At 37.4% G+C, this 16,165-nt stretch overlaps 2 protein-coding genes across 5 annotated transcripts in view; one reads left to right on the top strand and one right to left on the bottom strand.

Annotated features, from left to right (window-relative positions):
• The window catches only part of LOC120631976 (baculoviral IAP repeat-containing protein 6), a 56,306-nt gene extending 47,122 nt beyond the window's left edge, over positions 1-9,184 (top strand). For all 3 annotated transcript variants that reach the window (XM_039901695.1, XM_039901696.1, XM_039901694.1), the window contains 5 exons: positions 573-790; positions 1,168-1,407; positions 2,818-3,006; positions 6,085-6,219; positions 6,765-9,184. In XM_039901695.1, coding sequence (XP_039757629.1) covers positions 573-790; positions 1,168-1,407; positions 2,818-3,006; positions 6,085-6,219; positions 6,765-7,046 — 1,064 coding nt within the window. In that variant the 3' untranslated portion in view covers positions 7,047-9,184. The remainder of the gene's footprint in view (positions 1-572; positions 791-1,167; positions 1,408-2,817; positions 3,007-6,084; positions 6,220-6,764) is intronic.
• An 866-nt stretch (positions 9,185-10,050) lies between these two features.
• The window catches only part of LOC120632001 (papilin), a 133,675-nt gene continuing 127,560 nt past the window's right edge, over positions 10,051-16,165 (bottom strand). For both annotated transcript variants that reach the window (XM_039901733.1, XM_039901734.1), the window contains 4 exons: positions 15,975-16,139; positions 14,888-14,998; positions 13,118-13,214; positions 10,051-12,496 (listed from right to left, as the gene is read on the bottom strand). In XM_039901733.1, the coding sequence (XP_039757667.1) occupies positions 12,409-12,496; positions 13,118-13,214; positions 14,888-14,998; positions 15,975-16,139 (461 nt within the window). In that variant the 3' untranslated portion in view covers positions 10,051-12,408. The remainder of the gene's footprint in view (positions 12,497-13,117; positions 13,215-14,887; positions 14,999-15,974; positions 16,140-16,165) is intronic.

Raw genomic sequence — 16,165 nt, 5'->3', positions numbered from 1 at the left:
TAATAAACAAACAAACTGGCACACTTTCGCATTCATATTATAATAATGATTACGCGCGGCCGTTAAATAATTGTTACGGGTAGCGCGTTTACTGGAAATTTAAGCGTTTCAATAACGCCTTCATGTTCCTTACCCCTTTTTTCATTGATCAAGGAAAGAATTGGGTAAAGCGTAGAGGTAGGGGCTCTATAAAAAAATATTTCTTAAATTAACAGTTTTCGGATTCTAAATAATTTTATATGCGTCCTGTAGTGTTCAAATTTACGCCCAATTGCAACACGCGCTACTTTGAGCAATTTTTGTGATTGGTTGCAAGAGAGACGCCACTGCGGAAGCGAGATGAAAGTTTTGGTTCGGTGTTGAATTTGTGCTATATTAAAAAATATCACGTATATAATTCCCTAGCTGAGAAACAGCTTGTTTTGAACTGCTGATATCTAAGTATGTGAGGAGAAGTGTAATCATATGTTGTATCTTCCTATTTGATTAATGTACTAAACTTTATTATTCAAGATATTCATCTATGATGAACTTGAAACGACTTCGCTGACTCAATTGGTCTGTGTGTACAGAAACCTTTGAGATGATGGCGGAAAGTGCTGAGGGCGGGTTCCGGTTTACGGTGCCGTATCATTTCGAGGGCACGGTACGCGCGGCCGGCGAACGTGCTCATCCGGCCCGCATGAAGCGCCTCGCTCAGGAGGCTGCAACTCTGGCCACCAGTCTTCCGCTCTCCTACTCCTCCTCAGTGTTCGTACGCACCGACACCGACCGCCTTGACGTCATGAAGGTACCGCCACTAATCAACAATGCCCCACGCCACCAGTAGGCCTTAGTACAAAATTCGCTCGCAGTCGAATAATCGTTATCGAGAATTAAACTCTGTATCGTCAAAGTACAATGGAGTTAATGGAACTCGTTTTTGAGTTGCGAATCCTATTTTTCTGATTTTTGTTTCACGAATTTTTAGACAAAAATGCTGTCCGCGCGCAACTTGAAGTCAAAATGCACATTGCTTTTTTTTGTTTATTTTTAATTTCATTTTGTGTTATGATTTAATGCTGTAATATTTTAAAATAAACTTTTATAAATATAGTTATGAAAACTCATAAAAAGATCGACTCTGTAATGAAAATTCCCGTTAGTATCAGTAATTTCCATCCGTAGGTGCTGATAACGGGCCCGTCGGACACGCCGTACGCGAACGGCTGCTTCATCCTGGACGTGTACTTCCCGGCGGAGTACCCCGCGGTGCCCATGCTCATCAACCTGGAGACCACGGGCCGCCACTCGGTGCGCTTTAACCCTAACCTCTACAACGACGGCAAGGTGTGTCTGTCCGTGCTCAATACGTGGCACGGCCGCCCCGAGGAGAAGTGGAACGCACACACGTCCAGCTTCCTACAGGTAAGACATTTTTGTTGTATAGTAATAACTAACTGTTGCCTACCTGCTATCTTGCTAGTTATTACTGTTTTGAACAAATCTTGTGAGAACCGTTGTTTTTTTTTTTGGATAAATGTAACCTATGTTACTCTACGTCCTTTGACCTAACTATGCAAAGAATCAAGTTGATCCCTTGTTTTTTATACGACCGATTGGCGTAGTGGGCAGCGACCCTGCTTTCTGAGTCCAATGCTGTGGGTTCGATTCCCTCAACTGGAGAATGTTTGTGTGATCAACATGAATGTTCTTCTGTGTCTCGGATTTTATCTATACATTATAAGTATTTATGTATATTATTCATAAAAATATTAATCAGTACCCATAACAAAAGCTGCGGTTACTTTGGGGCTAGATGGTGATTTGTGTATTACCGCAGTATATTTTGTTTTTAATCGTTAGGTCGTAAAGGGAGACCATACTAACTTAATTTCGCATTTTAAATATTATTAAAGATTGACGGACCAAGCAGATACTCCACCGGTTGGTAAATGGAAAATCATCACCTATAAACAGTGCGACACTTCGCAGGGCATGCTCATGCTCATGTTCATCAACAAAGCAGCAATTTGCAGTGGCCTCTCGTTCCTGTAATTATACCGGCAATCAAGCCCTTTATAACGGAAAACAACTTACAGAGACTAATAACTATATACAGAGCAATGGCCATCACACCTTGTTTAAGAAAAAGGAATGTTATGTCAGACATTCCTGTTTCTTGAATTTAACAGTCTTATTTTCGCCTTCGATTTCGCCTATTTTATCTTAGTAGTAAGTACGTGCCGTACGTGTTGGTGCCTAGGTACGTACACGTTTCACACGTACGAAAGAATTGGCAAAAATAAGATACGTATTTACGATGTTTAGTAGATTAATAAAAATTATGTTTCACTTTACACATTTCGGTTAATACTTCATACCTTTCTATGAAACCATAAGATTTATGCAGAACATAGAATTTTGGAAATGTTCAAAAGAAAACCCTACACGCGATTGTCGTAGGATTCGACCGCGTTAAGCCCACCGGATCCCGATTATCATTTATCATTAACTTGTGATGAAAATCGTTAAAACCCACCAAATCACATTGGAGCAGCGTGGTAATTCAATGCTCTAAAACCGTCCGTCTTATTACCGAAGAGGCTAGTGTCCAGCAGTAGGACTGCGGATGATGGTCCAACTTTATTTTATTTTCATTTAAACTCTTGATTTGTACACCACTATTTATTTACACCACTACACAGTTAGGTTAATAAAGGATGGTTAGAGAGAAACACAAAGACTGGAGTAGTATACAAAACGCGGCCTTAATTATGTCCATCTATGGACACAAAGTTGGAATCGCACTGCAACATACGTGTATTCTGCGCACAGGTGCTAGTGTCGATCCAGTCGCTGATACTGGTGCCGGAGCCGTACTTCAACGAGCCGGGCTACGAGCGCAGCCGCGGCACGCGCGTCGGCAACAGCGCCAGCCTGGAGTACAACTCCAACATCTACCAGGCGTGCGTGCGTTGGGCCATGCTCGACCACTTGCGCGCGCCCGAGTCCTGCTTCAAGGAGGTGCGTAAACTTACACGTACTTTATAACCTACTTCCTCCAAAAAGGAGAAGTTTTGCAATTCAATTGTTTTTTTTTTTAATTTTTGAAGTAAAACTTCTTTAGGCGCGACTAGGGAGTAACTCAGTTTTTTTTCTGACGGAAGTAACGCTTACGTAAGACGTCCGTGTAGTTTCCGCTAATTAAAAATAATAATTTGGATTGGTCGTAAGTATATGGCATATACTCCACGCTTCTTGACTTATACGCCAGCTAGTGGCAAATATCGTAATCAATTAGGATTATTCATTTCCAATATTTTCAAACGGATCAATTATGAATAGCAAAGTGAATAAATATTCGACAGTTTTAAAAAAAATATTTTAAATATTAATAAATTTTCTGACGATTGCGACTTTCTGTAATATTCAATGACAAAGTTATATTGACATGTGCTGATCTTACCTTCAATGTTCCACTCTAAATTATTCTATTTAACAAATACAAATATTTATAAAACGTGAAAGTGATATTAATGAATTTTAAATCTATATATATAAAAGAGGATGTTTGTATATATGTCATCGATAAACTCAGAAACTATTTGACCGATCATTATGAAAATTGGTATGCTTATGTATTTTTTCACGGAGAAGGTTTATATGCTATGCCCATTGATGTAACTCCCCACCAGGCGGCGCTGTCAAGTATCGACTTCCGCCCCGTTCAACCGATTGTCATAAAAATTGGTATGACCATGTATTTTTCCACGGAGAAAACGAACATGCTATGTCCATTGATGTAACTCCCCACCAGGCGGCGCTGTCAAGTATCGACTTCCGCCCCGTTCAACCGATTGTCATAAAAATTGGTATGACCATGTATTTTTCCACGGAGAAAACGAACATGCTATGTCCATTGATGTAACTCCCCACCAGGCGGCGCTGTCAAGTATCGACTTCCGCCCCGTTCAACCGATTGTCATAAAAATTGGTATGACCATGTATTTTTCCTCGGAGAAAAAGAAAATGCTATGTCCATTGATGTAACTCCCCACCAGGCGGCGCTGTCAAGTATCGACTTCCGCCCCGTTCAACCGATTGTCATAAAAATTGGTATGACCATGTATTTTTCCACGGAGAATGTAAATATGATGTTCATGTTATTAAATATCACCATCATATAGCGCTTCAATGCATTAACGATGATATACAAACATCCTCTTTTATATATATAGATGAAACTGAAATAGATTTTTTTTTATCAATATAACCTGTTTTTGTCTTTATTATTTATAAATAAAAATAACATAAATTAAGCTGTCATTTCAAGCTGAGAAATTATTTTAATCGATTTTTAATTAAATATAGCTACAATTTTAATCTACATTTAATCATTTATTATTAACATTTCTTATTTACAATTATCGTTTTATTTTAATTAATTTTTTTTTAAATATAAATTTAATTTTATCTTATATTTTTAGAAAGAAGTTTATTTTATGAAAAATCCCTAATTTTTTTTTTAAATTAAATTTTATCTTTTAAAACATTAATTACATCTAAACGCGAGTGATAATATCATTAATAATTACCATGTCCAAGCTATTGGTTGTACAGGATATTGCAATAGTTGTCTCTGTTTCGTCAACGTAATCTTAGAAAATATTTTTTTTATTTCAAACGCACTTCATCGATTAAAAAACTAAAAGTTATCATTTTTGCTTTAGTACTCACCGATTACTTGATTGGTCATTGTATATGACCAATTATTTTCACCAAACGCATTATCAGCATAACTGCACAAATTTTCGAAAGTATACCTAACCTACCCTTTTTGCGTAAAATATTTATTGAGCAGCTGATAACTTTTATATTATCAAAATATATAAAAGGCAACTGACTGACTGACTGATTGACTGATCTATCAACACACAGCTCGAACCACTTGACGGATTGGGCTGAAATTTTGCACACAGATAGTTATTACAACGTAGGCGTCCGCTAGGAAAGGATTTTTTTAAATTCCATCAGGGTTAAATATGGGATGAAAGTTTGTAAAAAATTCTTCATTTATCAATTTATTTTTCAAGCTACATCAATTAAACTTTGATTTTAGGTTATCGATTTATAATAAAGAAATACGTATTTCATAGGGGATCAAAATTTATATGAAAGTTTCTGATTTTCTAAGTAATTTCCGTTCATATTTTTCTATAAGCAGCAAGACCTTTTTTTAACCCTTTGTAGAAAATTTAACAAATCAAAAATAAAACTTAACGTGAGCGAAGCCGCGGGCAAAAGCTAGTAGAATATAAAATGAAATGGTGGAGTCCCAGGAACATTTTACTCATTTATCAATAAAAAATAATAAAAGTTTTTCTTCAATCGTAAAGGTTATACGCACAAAACACACTTTTTTAATGTTTGTTCAGGCATATAGCATTTTTTATTTTGCATTTTGCATGTATCTTATGTAGAGGGATTTGCAAATTGTTTATTTTTTGTTACAAATGGGTCCATTTAAATTTCATTTAGATCTGTAGAAAAGTTTTGGATGCAGACAAAGGAACTCTTCAAGAATGACAGCAAATCAACCGCGTATTCTGGTTTCGTATAAATATGCATCGTTTACGCAATCATACAATATAACATCACGCCTGTACACTCGAAAGGGATCGAAGGGGTACAGATGTATTCGGTATAATCGGGGTACAGCCACATTTTCTATCACAAATATTTAGTTTTAGATTAAAAAAGCTGTGTAGTAGCACAGAGTATTCAAGATTAATTTAAGCCTACCAAAATTTTACTTTTTAGTTACCGGTAAGGTGTGAACGACCTCCCGACAACTGTCTTTTCTGCCACGTATAACTTTAGTCAAGGCAACGGTTGTCAAGGCAAGCGCGCTCTAACCTAGAACTCATCTTTGTTTTCCATCGCATGATTGTTTCTAGCGTTAGCCTATCGGTAATTAATTAAAAACCGAAGCTATCGATCTGTATTGGACCAGTGTGCAGTGTGCTTTTCTATACCTCTTTCGCGTGAGAGAGCATGCTTGTACTCGGCAGGTCATAATTCCTTTTTCTGTTTACATATCAGGTAATTCAAACGCACTTCTGGATAAAGCGCAACGAAATAATGCAAACTGTGGCCAACTGGATCACGGAACTGGAGGGACAGACGGGCGACGAGCGTACGCAGCGCAGCATACAACTCAACCTTATGGCTCTCAAGGTGAGTGTCGTTTCAAAAGACGCTATGTGCGATGCATAAGAGGATAAATTATGTTACGTAACATGACCGCGAATATGCAACTAACAAAATGCTTGCTAATGGCAAATACTTATACGACTGTTAATCGTCTTGTCTTCGGCAGTGCGCGAATTTTCGCACGGTGCTGTTTTGGCGCGATCCATGTTCGGTATATTTGCATATATTCGTTAGCCACTAGGGCTAGATGCTTTACCGTTAGTCGTAATAATTTCAGCAATGTAATCACTAGTTTCGCAATCACTATGTTACTATGTGGGTTGCGCATAGGCGCTGTGGGAATGAGTGTTTCTTTGATGATTTTGAATTTGTAATTTCTAACAAGCCCCAGGTCTGGCCCGGTAAGAAGTTCCCGCTGCGGAAAGATCCGTATTCTGTTTCCGTATCGAGGTTTTTCACCACCAGTTTAATCGCAATTCGAAATCTTAAGAATCCACCAAGCGAGATCGCGATCAAACGTTTAACTAGTCATCGTTCGAATAAAAATCTGGAACCATTATTTGTTTTAGCGGCATTACGTGAAACTGCAAGAGGAGCTGTCCAGGTTGCCAATGCCGCCTGGGCTCGAGGACCTGGATGAGCCATTCCAGCTACCCGCTCTACCTCCGCCCACGCCAGTTGCGACCGCCGCGTCCGTTGCTGCCCTCGCCGCCACTTCTGCCGCGCCCGCTGTCGCTCCCGAGCCCGAGCCTGAGCCCGCGGCCGCGCCCGATCCCGCACCGCCGCCTCCCGCCTCCTCTGACGAGATCGACCACGACATGGAGAAGATCGTCGCGCAAGTACTCGACTGAGCCACCTCGCCCGCACCGGTCCCGCATAGAATTTCCCTGCGACGCGCACGAAACGGTTTTCCGCGGACGCGTACAACAATCGTACCCGTTATTGCGTCAATTTGCATCGGAAAACGGGAGAGAAGCGTTTCGTGTCGTTCCGTAGTTTTACACTGTATCCCGTGAAACTCTTGTACAAATTGTTTGAAGCTATTATCCCGACGACCGACGTGTGTACCGCGCACCCCACCACGAGATGGACACGTTGCGTGCGGATGACGACGCATTCACCCCTGCGTACACTTAGATAGACTTGAGGCGCAATTGCGTTTTTCATATTTATTAAACACACGCGCTTCACTGCGCGTTTATTGTTTAGGTGTTAATATGGTTTATTCGTAACAGAATTTCCTTTTATTTTTTAAAGTGAAACTTCTTTAGGCTTGATATTTTGAGAACAGTTGGGAAAAAAATTTAACATGTTGATGCCAGTCTACCTAGACAAGGATCGAACCGATCTAACACAACCTAATATGAATTTGAGTGTAACACATAAGCGTATGAAAGTAAGCCGATGAAGTTTCACTACTTTCGCGATCGTACATTTTACGGATGCGCGCATTTTTTTTTTATAAATATTTTTAATAGCGGTATACATAGATTAGTTGACCTTCTTCGTTTAGTTTAACGTATTGTGATACTATAAGGGGCTCACTACCCAGTAAGGTAGATAAGATGAAGTACCTCCAGACCGGGACGTCGTACAGTAGCTTCGGTTGTCTTCGGCACGCAGCGTGGTTCGCTGGGAGCGTTTCGAGTGAACAGTTTGGTAGGAACCCTGTCCTGAACACAAGATTTATTTATTCTGCACCGTGACTACGTGTCGCTATATCGCGCTGCCTGTACACTTGACTCGCTCGAGCGAGCACCGGCTCCGACGGGCACTAACCGCTCAAGTAATCGTCTGTCTCGCGCGCTTATTATGACTGCGTGTCGCTATATCACGCTGCCTGCACATTCACACTGGGCTCGCTCGAGCGAACACCGCCTGATGGACGCCAACTTAATCTCTTTCTCGAGCGCTGTTCATGATAACGTGTCGCTATGTCGCGCTGCCTGCACACTAGGCTCGCTCGAGCAAACCGGTTCTGACAGACGCTCGCCGCGTCCGCTGTTTCGCTCGAGCGACGCTGTCCAAACTGTATGTATATTAAATTATAATTTGATGTATATAAACTTTCATTGTGTTTTTATTTTTTGTATTTAAGAATATATTATAATATACGTATCGCGATATACTCCTTTTAGGGCACTCCCGCATCGCGCGACGGAGTTAAGAAAATATATAAATTAGTACAGTAGTAAATTATGTACAGGCCTAGCCAAAGTTTTGTTAAGCCGATACAGGCGTGGCATAAATATTAGACAACCTCACATTTTAAGACTGTGAAGCTGCAACTACACGTGTAATTTTTAATTACCTGGCAATTATTGATAAATACATTCCTAAGGATTGCCTAACATTGCGTTTCATTACATAAATTATTCTGTATTGCCCTTTCCTCATTCGACAATTCGGAATTCGGAAAGATGACTAAATATACAGCCAAATTTTGAAACTAGATACTTTTCGTCCCATCATTGTTTTTCCAAACGTATTCAATGCCTTAAAACATTGGAAAAAGAATAGTTTCCTGTGTAATTGCACTTTACTTGCAATTCTGGCGGGATTTTGATTTTTAGAGTATACTTTGTACCAAATAAGTTTTTTTTCTTGTAACATCTTCCTTAGTTTTATATAAGGTATTAGTAAGTATACGTCATAAAAAAACAACACCAGTTTCACAAAAATGATTTTCCTGTGGAGTCTTAAATTTACAATTTATTTCATTATTAAACTAATTAAAAAATGATTCAATTATTTACGTCACGCCCTGTTTAAATCGGTTTCGTTTTTAACAAACGCGGTGCATTCGCCCTTGATATCGATGGGCGACAAACAATTGTATATGTACATACGTATATAAAGCATCATTTTAGCTCACGCATTGTCTCGCTGTACTTTAATTGTCGGGTAAGATAGACGTAGGACGTTTACTTTGTTATATACCTACATGACTGTGAACTTCGGGATGTAAATAAAAATTTATGTTATTGCATTTCCTTTTGTTTAATTTTAAAACAACCTTTTTTGTGTATTTAATGCGGTGATAGCGCGAGGGCCGAGTTAGGTCCGCGGGTCCGGCACTTCACCGTTACAGGGGGGAAGCAAACACATCTAAAAGATACCTCCATGCTTGAATTGTCTCCATAATGTGCTTAAAGCTGTGTGAAATTTAGCAATACACGCTTGCCCAGCGTAGTAACTACACTTTTCTAAATAGTAGATAAATTATACATAAATTAAATTGATTGAAACCAATTTATTTTTTTGGGTACGACTACAATATATGCTGCTATTAATAATCTAATCGCGAAATCGACGAACTCAGAGGAATATGTCCAGTACCGAATAAAGGTTAATTTATCATTACCTAGATATCAATAGATGGTTTTTGGTAATGGATACACATAACTACTTAATATTTTTTTTAGCGTGTCATTGACTGTATTTTATTTCAGTTATAATATTATTTGAGCCTGAGATTATTTAGCGAATTTTATTATAACTAAAATAAAATAGTGTCTATTAGTGAATGAATGATTAATATTAAAAATGGAAAGGAAGCGGGAATGGGCGGAAAGGATAAAAAATTATCTTCTCCTACAGTTTTAGCTCGGAGCACTTCCGCACAGTTAAAAATAATATCCAAATAATAAAAGTGTAATAATAAACAGGGGTAAACTTGTCCTATTCCATGTTCCAGTGATTTAGCAGGTGGGCACATTAATTAGGATATAATTAACGTGTCAGGGGATATAATTTTTATCTCCTACCTGTGCTATCATCCATCTACCATCGGCTACCATCAGAGAAACAAAATAAGTGAGTATACTCACTTTAACGAAATAAAAACAAATAAAATACACATTTATCTTCACTTAATTTTATTTTAGGTATATTTACATGGTCCTTTTCAACTCCTCATGTAACTAATTATTATGACTCACAATATTATTATTACTCTTTACACTTATTATGTTCAAATTACACACTGATTTTAGAACTTTTTTTTGAAGGCCTATATCTAAAACTTAAATATTTTTTGAGGACTCCTGAACATCTAAGTATTGAATTTAATTTTATATTATAATTTCTCAACATCTTGTTATGGGTGAGCCAGTACAATAATTAAGTGTTACAGTTACACATCCCATATGGTGCAGCATTATTTAAAGTTTGGTATTTATTTTATCATGAACAATGGCTATGCCCATTTTATTAACAATAAATACGTGCCCAAAATTCCAACATTTACCAAAATTATTATAATTTATTGTCAGGAACATTTTATTGAAAATACAAAATCGAAAGATATATGAAATAATATCGCTTTAGATATAAGAGTATTTTTCTCATTATGAAAATCCTCTATTTATGTGAACTAGAAAACTCTTTAATAAAAATCTATCTAAAGAAGCTTATCCACTGTGTTCACCCAAAAACTTAGCTATGCGTATATGCAAAACTGCATAAATTCAATTCAATTTTAATTTATTGGCCATCAAATTTCTGACACCTCACCACCACCAAGAAACTATTTTTTTATTGGAGATGTGTGGTTAACCAGAGTTTTCGTTGCAAGGTGGGATGACCGCAGAAATTTTAAAAGAAATTGAGCCCTAGGGCTCGAAGAAATTAGAGAGAACATCTATAGGTGAGGCTCGGAACTCTACACGTAGGCATTGGATGGAAACTTCCGTAACGTCATGTTAGAAATTCGCGATGCAGAGGTTGTATCAGTGTCATTCTATTTGGGATAAAGAATCATTGATCGTTTGGTTCATAAAGACGTGTTTGGGACCTGTGAGGTTGAGAGTGCCAGAGGACGCCTCAATCACTAAAAAGTTGGAGTAAATTTTGATAACTGATACTGAATTGTCAAGAAATTTAAATAGAATCAGAGCTGTCCTAAACCTGCATCGTTTTGAAAACCCTCGCAAAGTTATTTACTAGGGAACAGATGTACGAAGCACAGTTTGTGGGAGAACACAATACGCAGCGTTAAACCATTATTAATCTCCATCACAGATGGAACTATTTGTGACAATATTTTATATACACTTACATTAACCTATCTACGAGTACAGTAGGCACCATTACAGTACCCACGTTATTAGCCTACTAGTACCTACTCACACTCGCAGTTCTTCCTCGTGAAAGACAACTCATATAAAATTAACAAAAAACTTTACTATTGCAATCCTGAAAAATGTATGGCACCAAAAGGTTTAAATTTTCCTAATATAAAACATAAAACCATACCTTATATTATTTAATCATTAAGAGCAATGGTGTTTTAAGTAAAAAAAAGATATACATAGGTACCTACGAGATAAAACTTGGCTAAATTACTAGCACTCAGTAAAATGAAATGTTCTATTTTATATGTATTAGTAGGTATCTATAACGTTTAATTTGTCGTCAGTGTATATCGACCTCCTTTTATTTAAAACGTCATTAATTTTTACAGTATAAACTGATCAATGAGATTGAATTGAGTATTATTTTGTGATCTGTGGTCAAATTGCCTCACAATCACTAAAGATACCTACCTTATAAAAGTGTATATCTAAAGGTACACTTGCAGAAGATTATCGCTATTGCAAGTACTTACTATTCACCTAGATCCCGTATTGTGTTAGTTTCCCGTATTTTCTGACAATTACCAACAGGTGGCTTGTGGTTGCCTGTCATTTCCACACAAAATTTGGTTCGCCTTCGGTGCTGTTAGATCATGTATTTTGTATGAAGATGACCGGTTGGTAACTGTTAGCAAATCAGTGGTGTAGCGTGATACGGAGAGTGAGAGAGTCGCCCGGTGCTGAGCTAAAATTGTTTGCTCATGATTTTCAAATCTCGTTATCTCACTAAAATAAAAACAAAATTCTCGTTTCTTACTTTCATTATTCTTCTAAAAAAAAAAAACTGGAAAAGTGCAAACCATAAGTGCTTAATTTGTTCTTAATGTTTTAAGAATTACTAAGATGGAGAGAAGTGTCGACGCGTATTTAATTTTTGCCGCGTAGTTATTTGAAATAGGAGCTTTTCACTTTTGAACTTACGGTATTTATAGGGACATGCCTTCTCAACTCCCCCTACGCAACTTCACTGTGGAAAATAATACAATACAGAAGCAGGTATATTTATAAATTAGGTACTACTTGTGTTTTCATAGTATCCGCGTAGTCGAAATCGATGGTCGTTGATTTGAGATGGTATCTACTTTTTTCGCCACGTTGTGTCAGCTTGCATCTCCAGTTCGTTGGGGTCGAGTTGCCCGGCCTCCACACAGGACATGCAGCAGAATCTATAACATTTGTTGTTAAGGTTAAAGATTAATCCCGTTATAATAAACTCCTTCGTCTTGTTTAAAGACAAACAACAACTAGTGTTGTTTGCGACCTCTTCCGCGTTTATTTTGGGCTTTAAAAATCTTTATTTTTATCCCTTATATCCTATAAGGGATAAAATGTAACTTAGGGCAATCCCCAAGATGAAAACTATTTCTATGCAAAATTTCACCAAGATGAGTATAGCGGTTTAAGGCAGGCGTAGGAAACGAAAGTTACCCACAATATTTAAATATTTTAGGTAAAGATTTTTAAAACTAATTTTTATAAAAATGATATGATATAAAACGATTTTTTAGTACGGCTAGTACGAAAATATGTACCAAACTAAAACACTTTCGCATTTTTAAAATTACATTGGATTAGCGAAATGTGATCTGTAATATGAAATGTGAGGAAGGGCCTTTTCGAAACCAGTCATGGGTTACAACCGAGGCTAACGAGAATTGTTTTTGTATTCTTTGATTTTAGGTTAGGCAGTTATTGTATGAAGGTATGAAGTGCACGCACGTCCTTAAATGATTACCTATTATTTATACAAATTTAATATAAGATAAGATTGTAATGAAATCACTTACTTGGAATAATACTTGTGATGGCAGAATTTGCTCTTCACTATCAAGCTGCAATCTGCGAAGTACGGACTATCCTTGCAATTCGGTGGTATGTATAGCCCTGGTGGTATAAAATGAATAAGTTTATATTAAGCTCTTAAAATAGGTCTTTACAGATATAAAGTATAAACAATCCCAATACGACTAGCATGGGTAGGACACAGAACTAAGAAAATACAGCCCGCGCAATTCTCATTTCAGACCGAAATGTGGCTAGCTATCAAACTTTCCCATTTTCCCCATTTTATGGTAAATGTTTAGAATATTAGAGGTAAAATAGTGACTGTCAACTGCTAAATGGAAGTGACTATAGTCGTAAAAAAGTAATAGGCCCGTTTTGACATTTGTCATCGCGACGTAACTAGTTATGGAACCATAAGACTCGGGACTCGATACTCACGATAAATCAATTCAAGTTTGTATCAGTACTTGATTGATATTATTATGTATTGTAAAGTGTACGTTCGTTCAAAGTATTCCTTTAACTTCACAACCGATACGCGTGACTGGCAGTTGATTATACGTCCACTTTTCAACATGTTGAAACAGAGTTAGTACTATATAACAACAAACACAAAAATCGAGTCAAATCACTATGTTTAAATTAATGTCCAAAATAGAAGAGACATAGTTAACGCAATAGTAAACAATATATATCAAACTTAAACGAGTGCACAGTCAACTTTACAAGATGAGGAATGAAAAACTGCGAAGTGCGCGCGGGGACGCTTCAGTCATGTGCCGTTTGGTCACATACATCAACTCAGACTCTTTATTTAGAACCTATTTTGAGAACCAAGCTCATTCTTTGCAGTAAAGATTACTACACAAAATTTATTTTCAATATTCAGTAAAAAAATGGTTACAGCTCTAGTATAAAAAAAAAAGACTGAGAACGTTTCGCAACAATTATAAATTGCATGCTACTATAAAGTAAGCGCAAAAAGAATACTCGCGATATATTCTTTCATATTATTGAACGTCCCAAAAAAAATTACGTACTTTTTAAAACACCGTATGTAATTGATTTTTATTTTAATGTTTCTTTCAGTTTCGTTCCAAGTTACATTCTATGGTCTTGCACAAATGTCAAAACGGACCTATTACATTTTTACGACTATAACCGCCTGTTCGAGAAACCCTAATAAAGTGGAGTGGTTTTTGATGCTTCAATATTAGCGGTGTACACGGTTTCTGTTCACGTTAAATTCTGTGGGGCTGGAGACATTTTTCTCAAGGATAAAATTTCACAGGTCTATCAAAATATTTTTCAATGTTTTATTATATTATATATATATAGCTTATTATATCATAATATATATTCGTTTATTATTTTAATATTAATTTTTGTTTATGTATTCGTATCACGTATGTAGTTATTTTAATGTAGGTTTATAATAATTTTTCATTATTTATTTGTTCTCGCTCTTGTTGTCCTAATCCTAAGATTGCATGGCAGAGATCGCTTTTAAGCGATAAGGCCGCCTTTTGTATTCTCCTACAGTTTTTGTGTTTTCTATTCGTTCTTTTTTTCGTTTCGTTAAAGAGTTAAAATAAATAAATAAATAATCGGGGGATACAATATTTGTCTCCTGCCTGTGCAGGACTTATATTTAAACACTTGCATTGTTTAAGCATGTTGGACGCCCGATTAACCATGGGTTAACATCCAGGGATGCACGCACAAGGGGTTCATATCCGATGGGATATGTCCATTTGAGACGCTCATCTTACCTTCCACGCTGATCTGCACTGTAGAGTAGTCCGAAGTGTACCCGTTGCTGGCGTGGCACCCGTAAACTCCGCTGTCGTTGATGTTTGCGCGCGAAATTGTCAACCGCGCCTCTGTTAATAAAAATAAAATCAAAGGTAAGATACGTTTTAAACACCCAAATTTAATATATCATAGAAATGTTATCTTTATGAAATTATTTGTTTTAAATAATTGTTAAAGAGTTGTGTGTGTTTTATAAGTGGAAGGTCCGTTTCGCTTCAGCGGTAACTCTGAAATATATATAATTTCTGATTTTTGTCTGGTCTGGTTTTGTGGGTGACTCTGGCCGTGGCTAGTTCGGTCCCTACCAAAAAAGACGTGTTTTAACATTCGCTAGAGGCGAGATCTTACGCGAGATAATCTTCTTACAAAATTAGTTAGATACCCAATCAAGCATAACCCAACAAAGTTTTACCAGGTCAGTACTCAGATGAGTAAGAATAATGCCGCTTAGAAACCGATTAGTTGGATTGAGATGGGTTGAATAAACTGCTTACAGTAATTTGTTTATTCACTAAGTAAATTTTTTATCGGTACACGATATATACAGATAGCTTTATAACCTGTCTTTGAAACCTCAAACAGTTACGTTGTTTTTAGTAATGTAATGCACGTATGTACTCGTATCTGTTATAGACAACGTGCATCGTTATTAGGTCAAAATATCATTTTCTTCGTTCTGTCAAAGCTAAAATTCATCCAGAATTATTAGGCCGCATTAAACTAGCAGCTCAAAAGGCGCAGAATTAAATAAGGTCCACTTTTTTTGACGTCTACCTTTTCGAAACCCAAAAATAGCGCCTGGATGACGATGGGACCAGCTGTAGAAGAGTGGTGGGTCAAATCCTGGCGTCCTATGAATACGCTAGGGTATCCCGTACAGGTTATTATTGACGGACCAAGCAAATGGCCAGAAAAAAATTTGGCTGTGGAATGTACTTACCTACTTCCCTGGACGAACTCTGTCACATAAAGCACCTACACCTTACTACTCTCGCTCATAGGTCCATCAAGGAATTTGTTGTTTTTTTATGATAGTGTTGTTACCTGTGACATAAATCCTGTCGCTATCCGGCGGCCGTTGGATCTGAAGACCATCCTTTGTCCAGTGAACTTGCGGCACGGGGAAGCCGTCTACGTCGCAGGGCAGGTTGATCTCTGATCCGGCCGTGAGCCGAGTGCGGTCTGTCGCGATGCGCGTCCTTACCGGTACTGTTTACAAACATTTTATTAGCTAT

Source organism: Pararge aegeria, chromosome 19, assembly GCF_905163445.1.
Source record: "Pararge aegeria chromosome 19, ilParAegt1.1, whole genome shotgun sequence".
NCBI lineage: Eukaryota > Metazoa > Arthropoda > Insecta > Lepidoptera > Nymphalidae > Pararge > Pararge aegeria.
Note: the sequence above shows the minus strand (reverse complement) of the source record. Positions and strands in the feature narration are given on the sequence as shown.